This window comes from Lucilia sericata, unplaced genomic scaffold (assembly GCF_015586225.1).
Source record: "Lucilia sericata isolate MDLA Ls3-8-SP2 unplaced genomic scaffold, ASM1558622v1 Contig000237F_arrow, whole genome shotgun sequence".
Classification (NCBI taxonomy): Eukaryota; Metazoa; Arthropoda; class Insecta; order Diptera; family Calliphoridae; genus Lucilia; species Lucilia sericata.
Window position 1 is genome coordinate 178,681 of NW_023994264.1, and position 13,863 is coordinate 192,543.

The 13,863-nt window shown below is 35.0% G+C and overlaps 2 protein-coding genes across 2 annotated transcripts in view; both read right to left on the reverse strand.

Moving 5' to 3' along the window:
• The window catches only part of LOC119602522 (calcitonin gene-related peptide type 1 receptor), a 170,374-nt gene that overhangs the window by 106,510 nt on the left and 50,001 nt on the right, over positions 1-13,863 (reverse strand). The window lies entirely within an intron of this gene.
• Positions 8,965-9,354, reverse strand: LOC119602524. Its single transcript, XM_037954096.1, has one exon. The coding sequence runs from the start codon at positions 9,352-9,354 to the stop codon at positions 8,965-8,967; it is 390 nt and encodes a 129-aa protein (XP_037810024.1).

Sequence of the window (13,863 nt, forward strand, 5' to 3'; positions counted from 1 at the left end):
GTTAATATTCTGCATAAGATCCAGGACGAATCCTAGACAGTGCGCTATATCCTAACAAAATTTCTCACTAGATAACGGGGGAGAAACACAATCACCATAACATAACATTCAAATGTCTACGGTTCTTTGCCCACTACGAGAAATGACACCAAAGATACCACCTCATAAAAATCACTTATATAATAACCGTTTTATAAAATCTTAAAGTCTGGCATTCTTCCATACTCCAGTAAATATGTTAAACTTGCCTTACATGTCTAAAAGTCCGATAGAAAATAAAACAAATAATATCCCGTTTAATACCCAACCGTACCATAAATTCTACTTATTAGGTAAACTTTATGTCTATGTATTTTACTCTATTCACATCCAAACCTGTTACGTACTTACTATATTCATATTAGTTTATTTTGTAAAAGATTTACGTGTTACTTGATAGTCGCACATCATTAAATAACTATTATCTATGTGATTTTTCATTATCTTAAGTAATTGTATTAACAAGTTTTTTAATCTGTTGAACATCTTGTTCTTAATACAAAGATTGATGTCATTAAAATTAAATTAATGAAAATTCAAGTAAGTCTCTTGTAAGTCATTATTCATAAATTGTATATACATACAAACTAACAACATTATCATGATGCCACATACTGAAGTCACACATGCATATGACTACGAGCACACATTGAAAATCTTCACTGGCAATCGCAAAGCAGTCAAACTCAAAATAAATACATAAATAAATAAATAAAATTCTAAATTACTTCCAAAGAAGCAACTTTTTCTGAAGCTGCTCATGTTGTACAACGTAGTACATGTTGCATGTATGTAAATATGTATGCAAAACAGCAAGAACATCTTTTTGAAGTTGCTAGAAAGAACGTGTGATGCAAATTTGCAGAAAGAAAACAAAAATAAACATTTGATGCATCACTTAAACCATCGATAAGACTGGCAGAAGCCCAGCTGTTCCATGTAATTTTCGTTCAAGAAGCGTGAACATGAACAACTATTTCCTTGTATGCGAATGGCATATTGCCATGAAAGAAATTAAAAATATAAAAAAACCCTAAAAAATTGTGAATATTTAGAAACCCAGTGAATTCAGTTAAGGTTTGTTTAGTAGCCTAGACGTATGGGAACTTGCTGATGTCAACGTAATCCCAATAGGGAAATTTAATGCAGAAGCACTTAAGCAATATTTAAGTTTGGTTTAGTCAAGACAACGATAAATATCCCCAATATAAAGTGGTCTCCTTATATTGTACTTACGTTAATAACATCGACTGAAAGACATACATAGCTGAATACATATATATGTATGTGAAGGTCAGCAGCTGACCTTTCTATTTGCAAAACTTGTTTAATATATGATTTCTGTGAACATAAAATTGACTTGTGACTACACAGCAGTACAAGTCTGTGGCCCTCCAACAGCATAACTCTTCTCATATATCGCAGAGGACAAAGTAACATTTCATATATGGTCTTCGGACAACTTAACGAGGAGGAGTATGGATAATTATTTGGACAACTTATTAACTATATATTTAAAGTTATAATATTACTAATCCTATTCCCAAAAGGGGAAAGGCCAATCATAGTAGACCGAAGGTCTTCAGACCAGTCAATCAACCAACCAATCAACTTCCTTTTGAAAACTCTAAAAGGGTTCTTAGCGTTCCTTCATAAAGGGCTAATCTGTTGAGGGTGCACTACATTTAATTGTAGAGTTAGTAGAAAAATCTCTTGTGCTCAAAAATATACAAGAATATACCATTTCCTAGATATTGATAGCACCTTCAGAGTGCTGGCAGAGCTGGGTTATCAGCTGATCATCCAATTTATAGGTAAATGAATGTCGAAGTACTTTACGTGAACACCTAATTTCACGGTGGTCTTTTGTGACGACTGACCAATGCGTGTGGCAATTTTTGTGCATGGTTCTGCCGGTCCTTGTACAAGCAATTTGCTCAAGTACTTGAGCTATCCAATCTCTGACCATTGCTGCCGCATTGCTTAACTCCCGAGATGTAAAAACATAACTTCCGTTTACAACCACCCAGATGTAATGGCCGCTGTTGAGACAGCAACAGCACCTAGAAATGTATTCGGTAGTCCGAAACACGAATCCATCAGATAAGCCGAGGACTTTGTTCTTACTCACAGAGAATACACTGTGGTAAATCTGGTACGAACAGAATTTTCGCTAAACATACCTGGACCAGGAAGGAAAATTCAATGGTATCATTTGTATAAGATACCTTTCATTCATCATCATTCAACCCAGCACACTACACATTCATCCAACACACTCAATATTTGGTTTTAAACCACAGCTACTACGTGGATCCCGAAGGAACCTCAACCAACTGACCAGCCAGGAGAAAGTCCTGCGGGCAATTGTCCATCGTAGTACCAGATTATGTAGTTATCTGGTTCGACTACATGTCAAATCATTCCAAGGAAAGACCGAGGATACATTTGATCATCAGCAGTTTCTAGTCCCGGTAGACTAGAGGTATTGGTAGCATCTCTTTTCCCCGGAATTGCAATCATACCAAGATAGGGTCTTTCATCAAGGTAACATGACCCCAGGGGGGAATTTATAGGTAAATCAATAGACCAATGTAGTAATACTACTGTTTATAGATTGGCGTATCGCATGACGGGTACTTTCACCTCTCCTATGGAATCTCGCCATTAACCCATTATTAATGGAACTAGATTCTATATTGTTCAATATAGTTACATATGCGGATGACGAAGCAGTGGTTGTCTCAAGCAAATATCTTACAACAATCTACAATGCCTTTAATGTTCACTAGAACTACTAGGCCTATGGAGCACAAAAAGAGATCTTGATCTGAACTAAGGGAAAAGGAACTAGTAACATTTTCTAGGCGTTACAAAATTCCAGCCTTTCGAGCTCTCTGACAATGAAAAATATCAAGGCATTTAAAGGACCAATCGAGTGCGTCAAATGAAGCTATTACTATCATTGACTCTTCGACATGGTGACCATTTTAAATTGTCTGGTGGAAGGCTATCGAAAATCCCACCGATCCACAGTGGTATAGGAAAAAAAAAAGAGGGAAATAATTCGGTAACTTCTAAACGGTTAATCCGATTTTAATGAAATTTGGTATGCACAAAGAGGAGGTGTTGTCGAGTTTAGGTTTTGAATTTGGACCTTATAGGCCAACCAGGGGCCCGGCGGGGGGTCCTCAAATTAGGACACCTCGGCTATGTTAAATTTTTAAAACGATCCTATTTCTTCATTTGAGTTCCGATTTAAAAAAAATTTCGTATATAGAATCTCCTCATCGAGCACTATAAAAAATGTCGTCGTAGCAGTAAATTATCTCTTATAGTTTAGGAGATATTCGCATTTGAATATTAAAATTTTAAAATTTTTACCGTCCTTACTTTAGTTTTTTTGATAATAGCAGGTCCAAATATTTCCGATTTTCGCCATTTTTTTTATTTGCTTAACAACAAGTTTATATACCAAGCAGTGAAAGAATTATGTAAAAATCATGACTGAGTCCAAAGTTATAGGCATTTAAATTTAAAAAATTAAAAAAAGGCGATTTTTTGTCATTTTTTTGGGAAAAAAGTATCTTTTTCTTTTTAAGTTATCTAAAAAGTTTCTAAGAAGATGTATATAGAATTTATACTTTTTGGAAAGCTGACTTTACATAAAATACGATAAATGAAACAAAACCTAAAAATTTTTGATACCGAGGGGACCAGGTCCATCCAAAAAAACCCTATTTTTTATGGAAAATTAAATTTTGAGCAAAAATTCTCAAATCGCATAGTCGATATCAAATTATAGTGACCTGTTTTATATGACCCAATAAGTTCTTAATCATTTTGTAACGGGTTTCGATAACCCCGCCCCTGGTATGGATATAATAGGCAAAAAACCAAAAAATCCCATTTTTGGGATTTTTTAAAACTTTTTTGGGAATTCCGGGATTTCTAATAAGAAAATTCAAAATTTTTATTTAATTTTGGATTTTGAGTAAAAAAATCTACCTAACTGTAAAATTTCATCAAAAAATATTCATAAATAAAATTTTTATTGCAATTTGAAAAATTTGTATCTTCGCAAAAACTGAATAAAAAACATTTTTTAATTTTTTTTAAAAAAAGTATTCCGCGAATTTTTTAATTTTCAAAAATTATATACAGTTTTGAAAAATAGACAAAATTACCTTTCCATTGATATATAACATGCCTACCTAATGTTTTTTAAGTGACAAATTAATTAGGGAAAACTCAACATCTTTTAGAAAATTTGCCTAGCACTATTATTTTCATCCATAAGGTTAACTCTTAAATTTGTTACATATATGGATGAAAATAATAGTGCTAGCTTCAACTCTATAAATAAAATTTTCCACTGGGATACCCTTACAGTCCCCAGTAAAACGTATCTTCCAATTATGGATGATATGTCCTACCTTGTCCGACCTTAACGACGAATTTGTTGTCGACGCATTACTAACTGTAGTATTTTGAACCGAAGGATTTCTATTTGCTGGTAAACCTAACAACTGTTCCAGAGTTTGTTGCTCTACGGCTGGCAATGTTAGAATTTGTGGGTTTTGATTAGAAACTGATGGTTGAATTTGTGTCGGGGTATTACCAGGCGATTGTGCACTGAGATTTAACCTTTGGAATCCAGCTTCAATGTTGGATTCTATTAATTTTGTCAAATGTTGACTAAGGGTTGTAAGCATTACGGCTTGCTGAGCACTAACCGCAGCTGAAACCATAGACTGTAGTTGGTCCCGTTGACCTTGGGAGAACTAGTTGACATAAAAGAAATATTTGGATCTGTAGGTGGAACACTATTATCGTATTCCAAAGCCCTTTGAGCCTGGGCACGCGCTCGTGTCACAATTGTAGGTGGAGGTTGTGTATTAACATTACCAGTAGTTGCCGGTCTTTGTGGTTGGGTTGCCTTTAGTTTGCCTTCGCAAACAGGACAAACTAGATTGTTTTTAGGGATTTTACCCAAACAAGATGAATGTAAAGGATGACCACAAGGAGGGATATACATAGATCCAGATTCCAAAATGGCATCTTTACAGAGGACACAATTAGGAAGAACGCCACTGGCGCTTTGAGGTTGAGACATTGTATTAAAATATAATAAGAAAAACAAAATTAAACTAAAAATTCAGCAATAAATGTTAAATCAACCAAAACTAAATTCGGTTAAAGACTTAAACTATAAAATAGACTAAAGGTAATTAAAGAAAAATTAATTAAAAGTTTTACACCACAATGGATTTAAAATTCAGAACCAAGTAATGTAAAAACAAGAATAATAATAAAAAAATAATGAAAATAATAAATATTTCGCAAATTAAAATATATAATAATCATGAAATTAGTTCCTGGTTAAACTGACGGATGGTAAAAAAAAATGTTCAACATCGATTAAAAATTCGTTACCAAAGAATATTATAGGGAAAGAGAAATAGTAACAAAACAAAAAATAGGGAATATAGGGAATGGCCGGTACTAGCTTAAAATTTATTTCCAAGTAGTCATTTCCACACCATACTGATACTATTAGGGAGTATTATCAATATTGACTATTCAGTTTCCGGTCAGTTTTTAGATCGAACTCCAAAAATCAGCAATTCCAGGAAGTGAATTGTCAAATCAATAACACTCAACAAATAAGAGAACGTATGATTAACATTAATGTCGGTTAACAGCATAAAAAGAGAACACATGTAAATTCCAGACAATTAGTTAACCATACTAGAAAATGGAAATTAAGGAAGCAGAATGAGAAAAACATAAAAAAAAGAATTGAAAATTTACATTAATAAAGAGGACCACACAAAAACATGAATTTTGTAAATTCAAATGATGGTAGTTTGAGATTTAAATGAACTGTGTGGGCCCCACGTTGGGCGCCAAAAATAATAATGTAGCATACAACTGATCTGATGGTGTCAGAGTTCTCTCTTGTCTCTACTAAAGCAGCCAGCACGCAACTAGTTTCCGGCTTCTATCTCGTCGGCAATCGGGAGGATTCGTTGCTACTTTAAGTAGAGTAAACGTCGACATGCACAGTATTTATTATTTTATTTTGTGCGTGCTTAAAGTAGGGAAAAACAGAAATGAACAAAGAAAAGAAAAGAGAAAGGGAGACTAATACACAGGAAAACGGAAACGAACATTTAACATATTGAACTGCACTGTGTGAAGGTGGTAACACAGTGTCTTTTATCCCCTCCCAACCATGATCATACTAGGGAAATGCTGTTGGTATTAAGTATGATCCCAAAGATTATTACCCTAACCAGAACAGTTCACCAGGAACCAGTTAAAGACAGTTTAGAACTGCATTTTGAAATTCATGTTATTTATTAACAAAAATAAATCCTTAAACATAATGTTTAATATAAAAAAATTAACTAATATTGAACATATTAAAATTAGAGAAGATCGCGTAAAAACAATCTTTTTGCAAAAATCAATATTTAAAAAAAATATTTTTTCAAAAAAAAAATGGGTTTAATCGGGATTCGAACTTGGGTCTCAAAGCAAAAAAAAAAATAAAAACAAAAATATTTAACTCGTCCGGGATTCGAACCTGGGCTTACAAAAAAAAAAAAAAAAATTAAAAATTACTTTGCCCTCACTGGGATTCGAACCAGGGCCTAATGAGTGGTAAATTACAACTCAATCCTCTAGACTATGGTGAGTTTTGAAAAATTATGGGTTATTTAGTTAATTAGACATTTATGTAATTTACATGTAATAACATTCACGTAATTACAGAAATGTAAAATATTAAATGTATTTGAGAATAAATAAAAGACATTACTTACATACACTGATATAAGATGATTTTAACAATTACACTCATGTTAACGAATTTTTTGTTAACAATATTTACTTACTAAACATTCTGTATGTACGTATCAGTGGATGTTATGTGTTTTTATTAATATTTTGTTTGTTTAAAAGAAAAAAATGAAAATAACATAAAAAAATGAGCAACTAAACTTACATTTACCAGGATCCCACGTCGAAAGATCTTTCGTCTGCTTCCTGTAGATGTTTGTGTATATAATTTTGTTGAAATTTTTAAAAATTTATGTGTTTAAAATTACAGATTAACATTTTATGTTATTAACATTTGAACTCAATGTTTTTTTTTTTTTCTTTTTTACTAATATTTTTGTTTTTAGATTATTTTGACACTTGCTTTTAAATATTTTTATACATTTTTAATTTTTCACCACTAACAATACATATTGATTTTTGCATTACATTTAGTTTCTTTAGTTTTCTGTCGCGAGTGATCAACAAAAAAAGTGATTTAGTTAGATATTACGAAAAAAAAAATAAAATAATTAAAAAAAAAGTAAAAAAAAAGTGATAGATTTAAGAACAATCAATATTTTACGAATTAATTTATAACCACATTTTGTAAAAATTTTAAAATTTGATTAAATAAAGATTAATATTTAAACTTTGTTTCTTTTTGTTATTTTTCTTGTTCTTCTTGTTGATTCTTTTAAGGTTTTTAGTGTTTTTTTTTTTTAGTTTTTAAATTTTTCTTTTTCTAAATAATTAAAAATTTTTGTGAAACTTTTTAGGAAATTTTCAAAAATACTCTCCACGAACTTTCACACAGATTATTTTCTGATTTTTATTATAACTTTGGAGTTTTCTTTTGGATTTATTTTTTTTTTTTTAAACAGTTGACATTTTCCCCGCACTTTTCACACTTTTCTCCTCGTCTCTAAGACCTTAGTATTGCAACCTAAAGCTTTCCCTGAAGGTTTGATTTTACGCCGAAGAAGGCACGATTGTGGACGAAGCCTTCCCAGGCGAAGATTTTGTGCCTGGAGGTTTCGTCGCTAGGAAGAATTTTGTCAAATATATCAAATTGACGTAGGTGTGTTTGTGTGCTGTAAAGATATTTTGGTTTTGGTTATGTTAGTTTGTATGTGTGTGTTTTGTTTTCTTTATGTTAATTATTACCTTTTTGTAAATAAAAACAAACGATTTTCTTTTTCTTTGACTTTTGTTGCCGCTGGGTAAAATAAAAAAAAACTTTCTGCCTACTTTTGAGTTGAAATTTGTGAAATTGGCGTTACTGCGTTAAAAAAATTAGAAAAATAAAAAACTGATTTGAAAAAAAAAAATGGATTTTTCTCAAGTTTTCCTTTAGAAAACAAAACTTACATTATTTTATTATCCTGTTACAGATAATTTTGTGGATATAAAATCCAAAAGATCCTTTCACGAAATGCGAACAATTTAAGCCAAATTTATTTAAAACTTAAAAAAAATTGTTTAACACTGAATTGTTTAACATGAATTAAATTCGAAGGATAATTGAAACAGGATAAAAACTTACAATTTCAAAAAAAAACTTCTTTATTTTTTTTTTATAAATTTTCCGGCAGAGTAACGACGTTTTTTTTTTTTTTTTAAGAAAACTGGTAGGTAGCAGCAGGCAAAAAGGAAAGATTTTGGGCAATGGCTTCCTTTTTATACCCAATATTTGAGAGAAAAATTTTGGTAAATTTGGAAATCTAATGTTTTTTCAGCAAAAACTAACACATACAAAATAAGAAAAACCAATACCAAAATATATATCGAAAATGTCTTCCTTTTATCTTTTGACAACAGCACTGCATTATCATTTAATACAAGCTGTCAACAAATTGAAATGTCATTTGAAACCAAATCTCCAAAAACCGTTAAATTCAAATAGAACTCTTCTCAACAGAAAAGTTGTTCAATAAAATTACAATTTTGAAATAACAATACATAAAATCATTGCTTTCTACTACAAGCGCCCCTACATAACCCCCCAACCAAAATCAGATTTGGGAGCTAACAAGCAGCACAAAGCTGATACCGCTTGTAGTGGTATAATAAAAAAAAATAACAAAATGAAAAACAAGGTTATTGACGTATGTCCTTTGCGTGGTATACACCTAGAGAACGACCATTTAAATCTTCCAATTCGTAATAGCAATTTCCGGTTTTCGCCTTAATGCGTGCTTTAAGAAACGGTGGCGATAGTTTTGCATTGTAACCCTTTTCAAAGTTACTTTGGCTAAAGTTTCTTCGGAAAACTTCTTGCCCTACAATATAATTTACCTCACGCGATCGCAGATTGTAAGATCTTTCATTACGCTCTTGTTGTCGATTCATATTCTTTGCGGCTCTATCACGTATGATGTTAAACGAATCTTCACGGTTAAATTTCACTTCCCTATCGTCAAGCATTTCAAGTTTTCGAAGAAGTGCATAAGTATTACCGTTGGTAATCATATGCTGTCCGAACGCCATGTAATAAGGTGATGTACCTATAGAAGCATGCACAGATGACCGTAGAGAACAACTAATGCTGCTGAGGTATTCATCCCAATTACTTTGATCGTGTTTGATATAAGCCCTTATTGCCGATAGCACTGAACGATTAACCCGTTCTGAGGCATTTGCTTGGGGCGAGTGTACCGCGGTGTAAACGTGTTTTATCGCGTAATTAGACAAAAGCTTGTTAAATTGAGTAGACTTAAACTGCGAACCGTTATCAGAAACGATAGTCTCAGGCGTACCAAATGTATGAAACAGGTCTTCTTCCAAATATTTAACCACGACGTCTGCTGTAAACTTTTTCACGGCTTTCAGAAAACTAAATTTGGAAAAGTGATCTAGCACTACAAAAATACCAACGTTACCTGATTTCGAACGTGGATAGGGACCAAGAAAGTCAACGTAAAGTTTCTGGAAGAATCTAGGACGTTTCCGAGGTTTTACCCATAGGTGGACGCATAACGAAATTTGGGTGCTTAGTTCCCTTACAAACGTCGCAAGAGTTAATGTAAGATCTTACATCGTTCACTAAATTAGGCCAAAAGTAGAACCTACGAATTCGTTCTAGAGTTTTATTGATTCCGCCATGAGATGATAAGTGGCTATCATGTGCCTTTTCCAAAACTTCCCTAACCATATCTTTGGGTATCCAAAGTTTCCAAGCAAGATCGTCCTGCAGCTGTTCCCCGGAACAGTGTTCAGTACGTCTGTACAAGTATCCGTCAACAATTTTAAGGTCTGGAGTTTTGATAATGTTTTCCCTAACTCTGTCTAAAAGTTGTAGGTAGTCAGTACTCTTGAATTTTTCGGATTGTAGATCCACGAAGACCCCTGAGTCATCTAAAGCGGACAAACTTAAGCAGTTTATTTCAGACAAATCTTCAGTGTTAGTACGCGAAAGTGCATCAGGAACTACGTTTTGGCTACCTTTCCGATGTTCAATTTTAAATCTAAATCCTTGAAGCTTTAAAGCCCATCTTGCCAACCGCGAATTGAGATCTGTTTGGGACATGAGCCACTTTAGAGATGCATGGTCAGTGATCACGGTGAACTCGTGTCCTTCCACATACGCTCGAAACTTCTTAATGCTCAACATTGCTGCTAAACATTCCTGTTCGGTAACAGAGTAGTTACGTTGGGCTTGGTTGAGCTTCTTAGACATAAATGCTATCGGAAACTCTTCACCCTCCGCATTCTTTTGTACCAATACACTTCCTATTCCAGTGTGGCTAGCATCACAGTGTATGAAAAATGGCTGTGAGAAATCGGGACTATGCAACACTGGTGCAGTTGTCAAGATGTTCTTCAATTCATCAAAGGACTTCTGAGCTTCTTCGCTCCATATAAACTTCCTACTGGTCTTTAACAAATCGGTTAAAGGTGAAGTAACCGCAGCGTAATTCTTGATGAACTTCCGATACCAACCGGACATCCCTAAAAATCGTCGTAGTTGTTTTACAGACCTCGGTGTCGGGAATTCAACAATGGCCGATATTTTCTCCGGGTCTGTCTGAATTACCCCATTACCCACTAAATGGCCAAGATAACGGACTTCCTGTACGCAAAATTTAGATTTTTCAACATTTATTGTCAGTCCTGCAGAACGAATTTGTTTTGAAATTTCTCGCAACACCTCCATATGTCTGGAAAAAGTATCTGACACTATCAATAAATCGTCCAGATAGACAAACACTTCGGTTCGCAAATTCGCCGGTATCACTTTGTCCATTAGCCTCGACATCGTCTGAGGCGCATTACATAGCCCAAAAGGCATGACCTTGTAATGGTACAAAGGACGGCCGGGAACCGTAAATGCTGTCTTATCTTTCGACGATTTATCCAACGGGATTTGCCAGAAGGCATCTTTTAAATCTAAGCTGGTTATGAACTCAGCCTTAGGCAAACGACTAAGGATCCCGTCGATATTGGGCAAAGGATAAGCATCCTTGATTGTCACCGAATTGACCTTGCGGCTATCTAAACATAACCTAACTTTTCCTGGCTTCCGGACCAAAACTATTGGGGAAGACCACGCGCTGTCAGATTCTTCGATGACATCGTTTTCCAACATCCGGTCAAGTTCTGCGTATATTAACTTTTCCATAGCAGGAGATACCGGGAAATGACGTTGTTTTATCGGGGTGGCAGAACCAACGTCAATGACGTGAGAAATTACACTAGTTCTGCCTAAACCCTCTTTGGAAAACGATGGGAAACGAGTTGATCACAATTTGAAGTTGTTGTTTCTGAGTTACGCTAAGTGGTCTCTGGTCTGAAATGCTCGAGGTACCCTTAGGCAATAGATCTGAATGTAATTCGGAAACTATTCCTGGTGGCAACAAATCAAAACTATGCCAAAAATCTACACCTAAATATAAGTTTTGGGCTAATGTTGGGACAATATATAATGTTATGGGTTCCATTTTACCCCTAAAAGCGATGTTCGTGTTTATAAAACCTACCACATTTTGGGATTTCCCGTCAGCTGTCTTAACGGCGGATCGTATTTTTTTAAATTGGCGACCAGAATCAAGAAATTCTGTCGCAGCTTGAGCGCCTAAACAACTAATCGAAGCTCCGGTATCCAACAAACCCATCATCGTTTTACCAAAAAGCTGAACTTCCGCATATGGACGAATATCATTGGGCTTATCGTAAATAGAACTTAATAGTTTACGACGAGTATACTTAATTTTACCCCAAAAATTCTTGACACGCTTAGTAGACCGTGTTGTTCTTGAATTTGGAGAGTAATCACTAAAAATGCGTTTTCTAGCAGCATTGTATTCGGCCAAACGAATGTGAAATGGTTTAAAATACGTAGGTGGATGAATTTTTAAGTCTGGAGCAGGTGTTATAGAATTAGGTTTGGAATTGGATTCATTAATGGTCACTATAGGTGTTTCAGAATTACATTCGGAAGAATGATTTACTGAAATTTGTATGTCAGGGTGTTTAATCGGTTTAGATAAAGAATTATCTAAACTCGAACTTGAATTGATTGATGAAGTTGTTGGTTCTAGTCGGTGTTGGTGTATGTTGATCGGGTCGGTTTGCGTGCACTTTTCGGTGCACTGGACCGCAAGTTTTTTGAACCAGTACAGTTTGTACAGGTTGGCTTATAGGCATTGGCTGCTCCGCAACCATAGCAAAATACCCGTCTTTCATCGAGGCAATCTTGGAATCTATGACCCGATTTCTGGCAATTCCAGCAAACGAGAGAAATTGCAGAGATTTCTTCGTCTGATGTTTCGACATCATCTTCATACATCTCATAGACTTGTCTGCGTGGAATAAACGATTTGGAAAATCCATGCTTTTTCCCTACATCTTGCATGAAGAATTCCCGTTTACGACATATGTCGCGAAGTTGGGAAATTGAGTTAATTTCCAAATTTAACAATTCGTGTTGAATTTCTGGCAGTAGATTACGGCGTAAAATTTCCACTAGCACCCGTTCAGGAAGAGGAATCCTAAGGCGATCAGAAATATCAATTATGGCCTCATAAAACAGGTCGAAACCCTCTCCTGGTTTTTGTTTCCGGTCACGAATCATTTCACGAAAATCTACGTCAGTGCGCGAATCTTTGTATTGTTCGCGAAGAGCACTGCAAAGATCTGGCCACACGATTCTCCGAGCAGCTTTGTGGTATCGCCAGAACCAGTCAGAGGCTTTGGACTCAAACAGAGTCGAAATATGGTCACAAAGAACCTCAAAATTCCCACCCAAAGTTTGCTTCGTTAAAGCTTCAACTCTATAAATAAAATTTTCCACTGGGATACCCTTACAGTCCCCAGTAAAACGTATCTTCCAATTATAGGATGATATGTCCTACCTTGTCCGACCTTAACGACGAATTTGTTGTCGACGCATTACTAACTGTAGTATTTTGAACCGAAGGATTTCTATTTGCTGGTAAACCTAACAACTGTTCCAGAGTTTGTTGCTCTACGGCTGGCAATGTTAGAATTTGTGGGTTTTGATTAGAAACTGATGGTTGAATTTGTGTCGGGGTATTACCAGGCGATTGTGCACTGAGATTTAACCTTTGGAATCCAGCTTCAATGTTGGATTCTATTAATTTTGTCAAATGTTGACTAAGGGTTGTAAGCATTACGGCTTGCTGAGCACTAACCGCAGCTGAAACCATAGACTGTAGTTGGTCCCGTTGACCTTGGGAGAACTAGTTGACATAAAAGAAATATTTGGATCTGTAGGTGGAACACTATTATCGTATTCCAAAGCCCTTTGAGCCTGGGCACGCGCTCGTGTCACAATTGTAGGTGGAGGTTGTGTATTAACATTACCAGTAGTTGCCGGTCTTTGTGGTTGGGTTGCCTTTAGTTTGCCTTCGCAAACAGGACAAACTAGATTGTTTTTAGGGATTTTACCCAAACAAGATGAATGTAAAGGATGACCACAAGGAGGGATATACATAGATCCAGATTCCAAAATGGCATCTTTACAGAGGACACAATTAG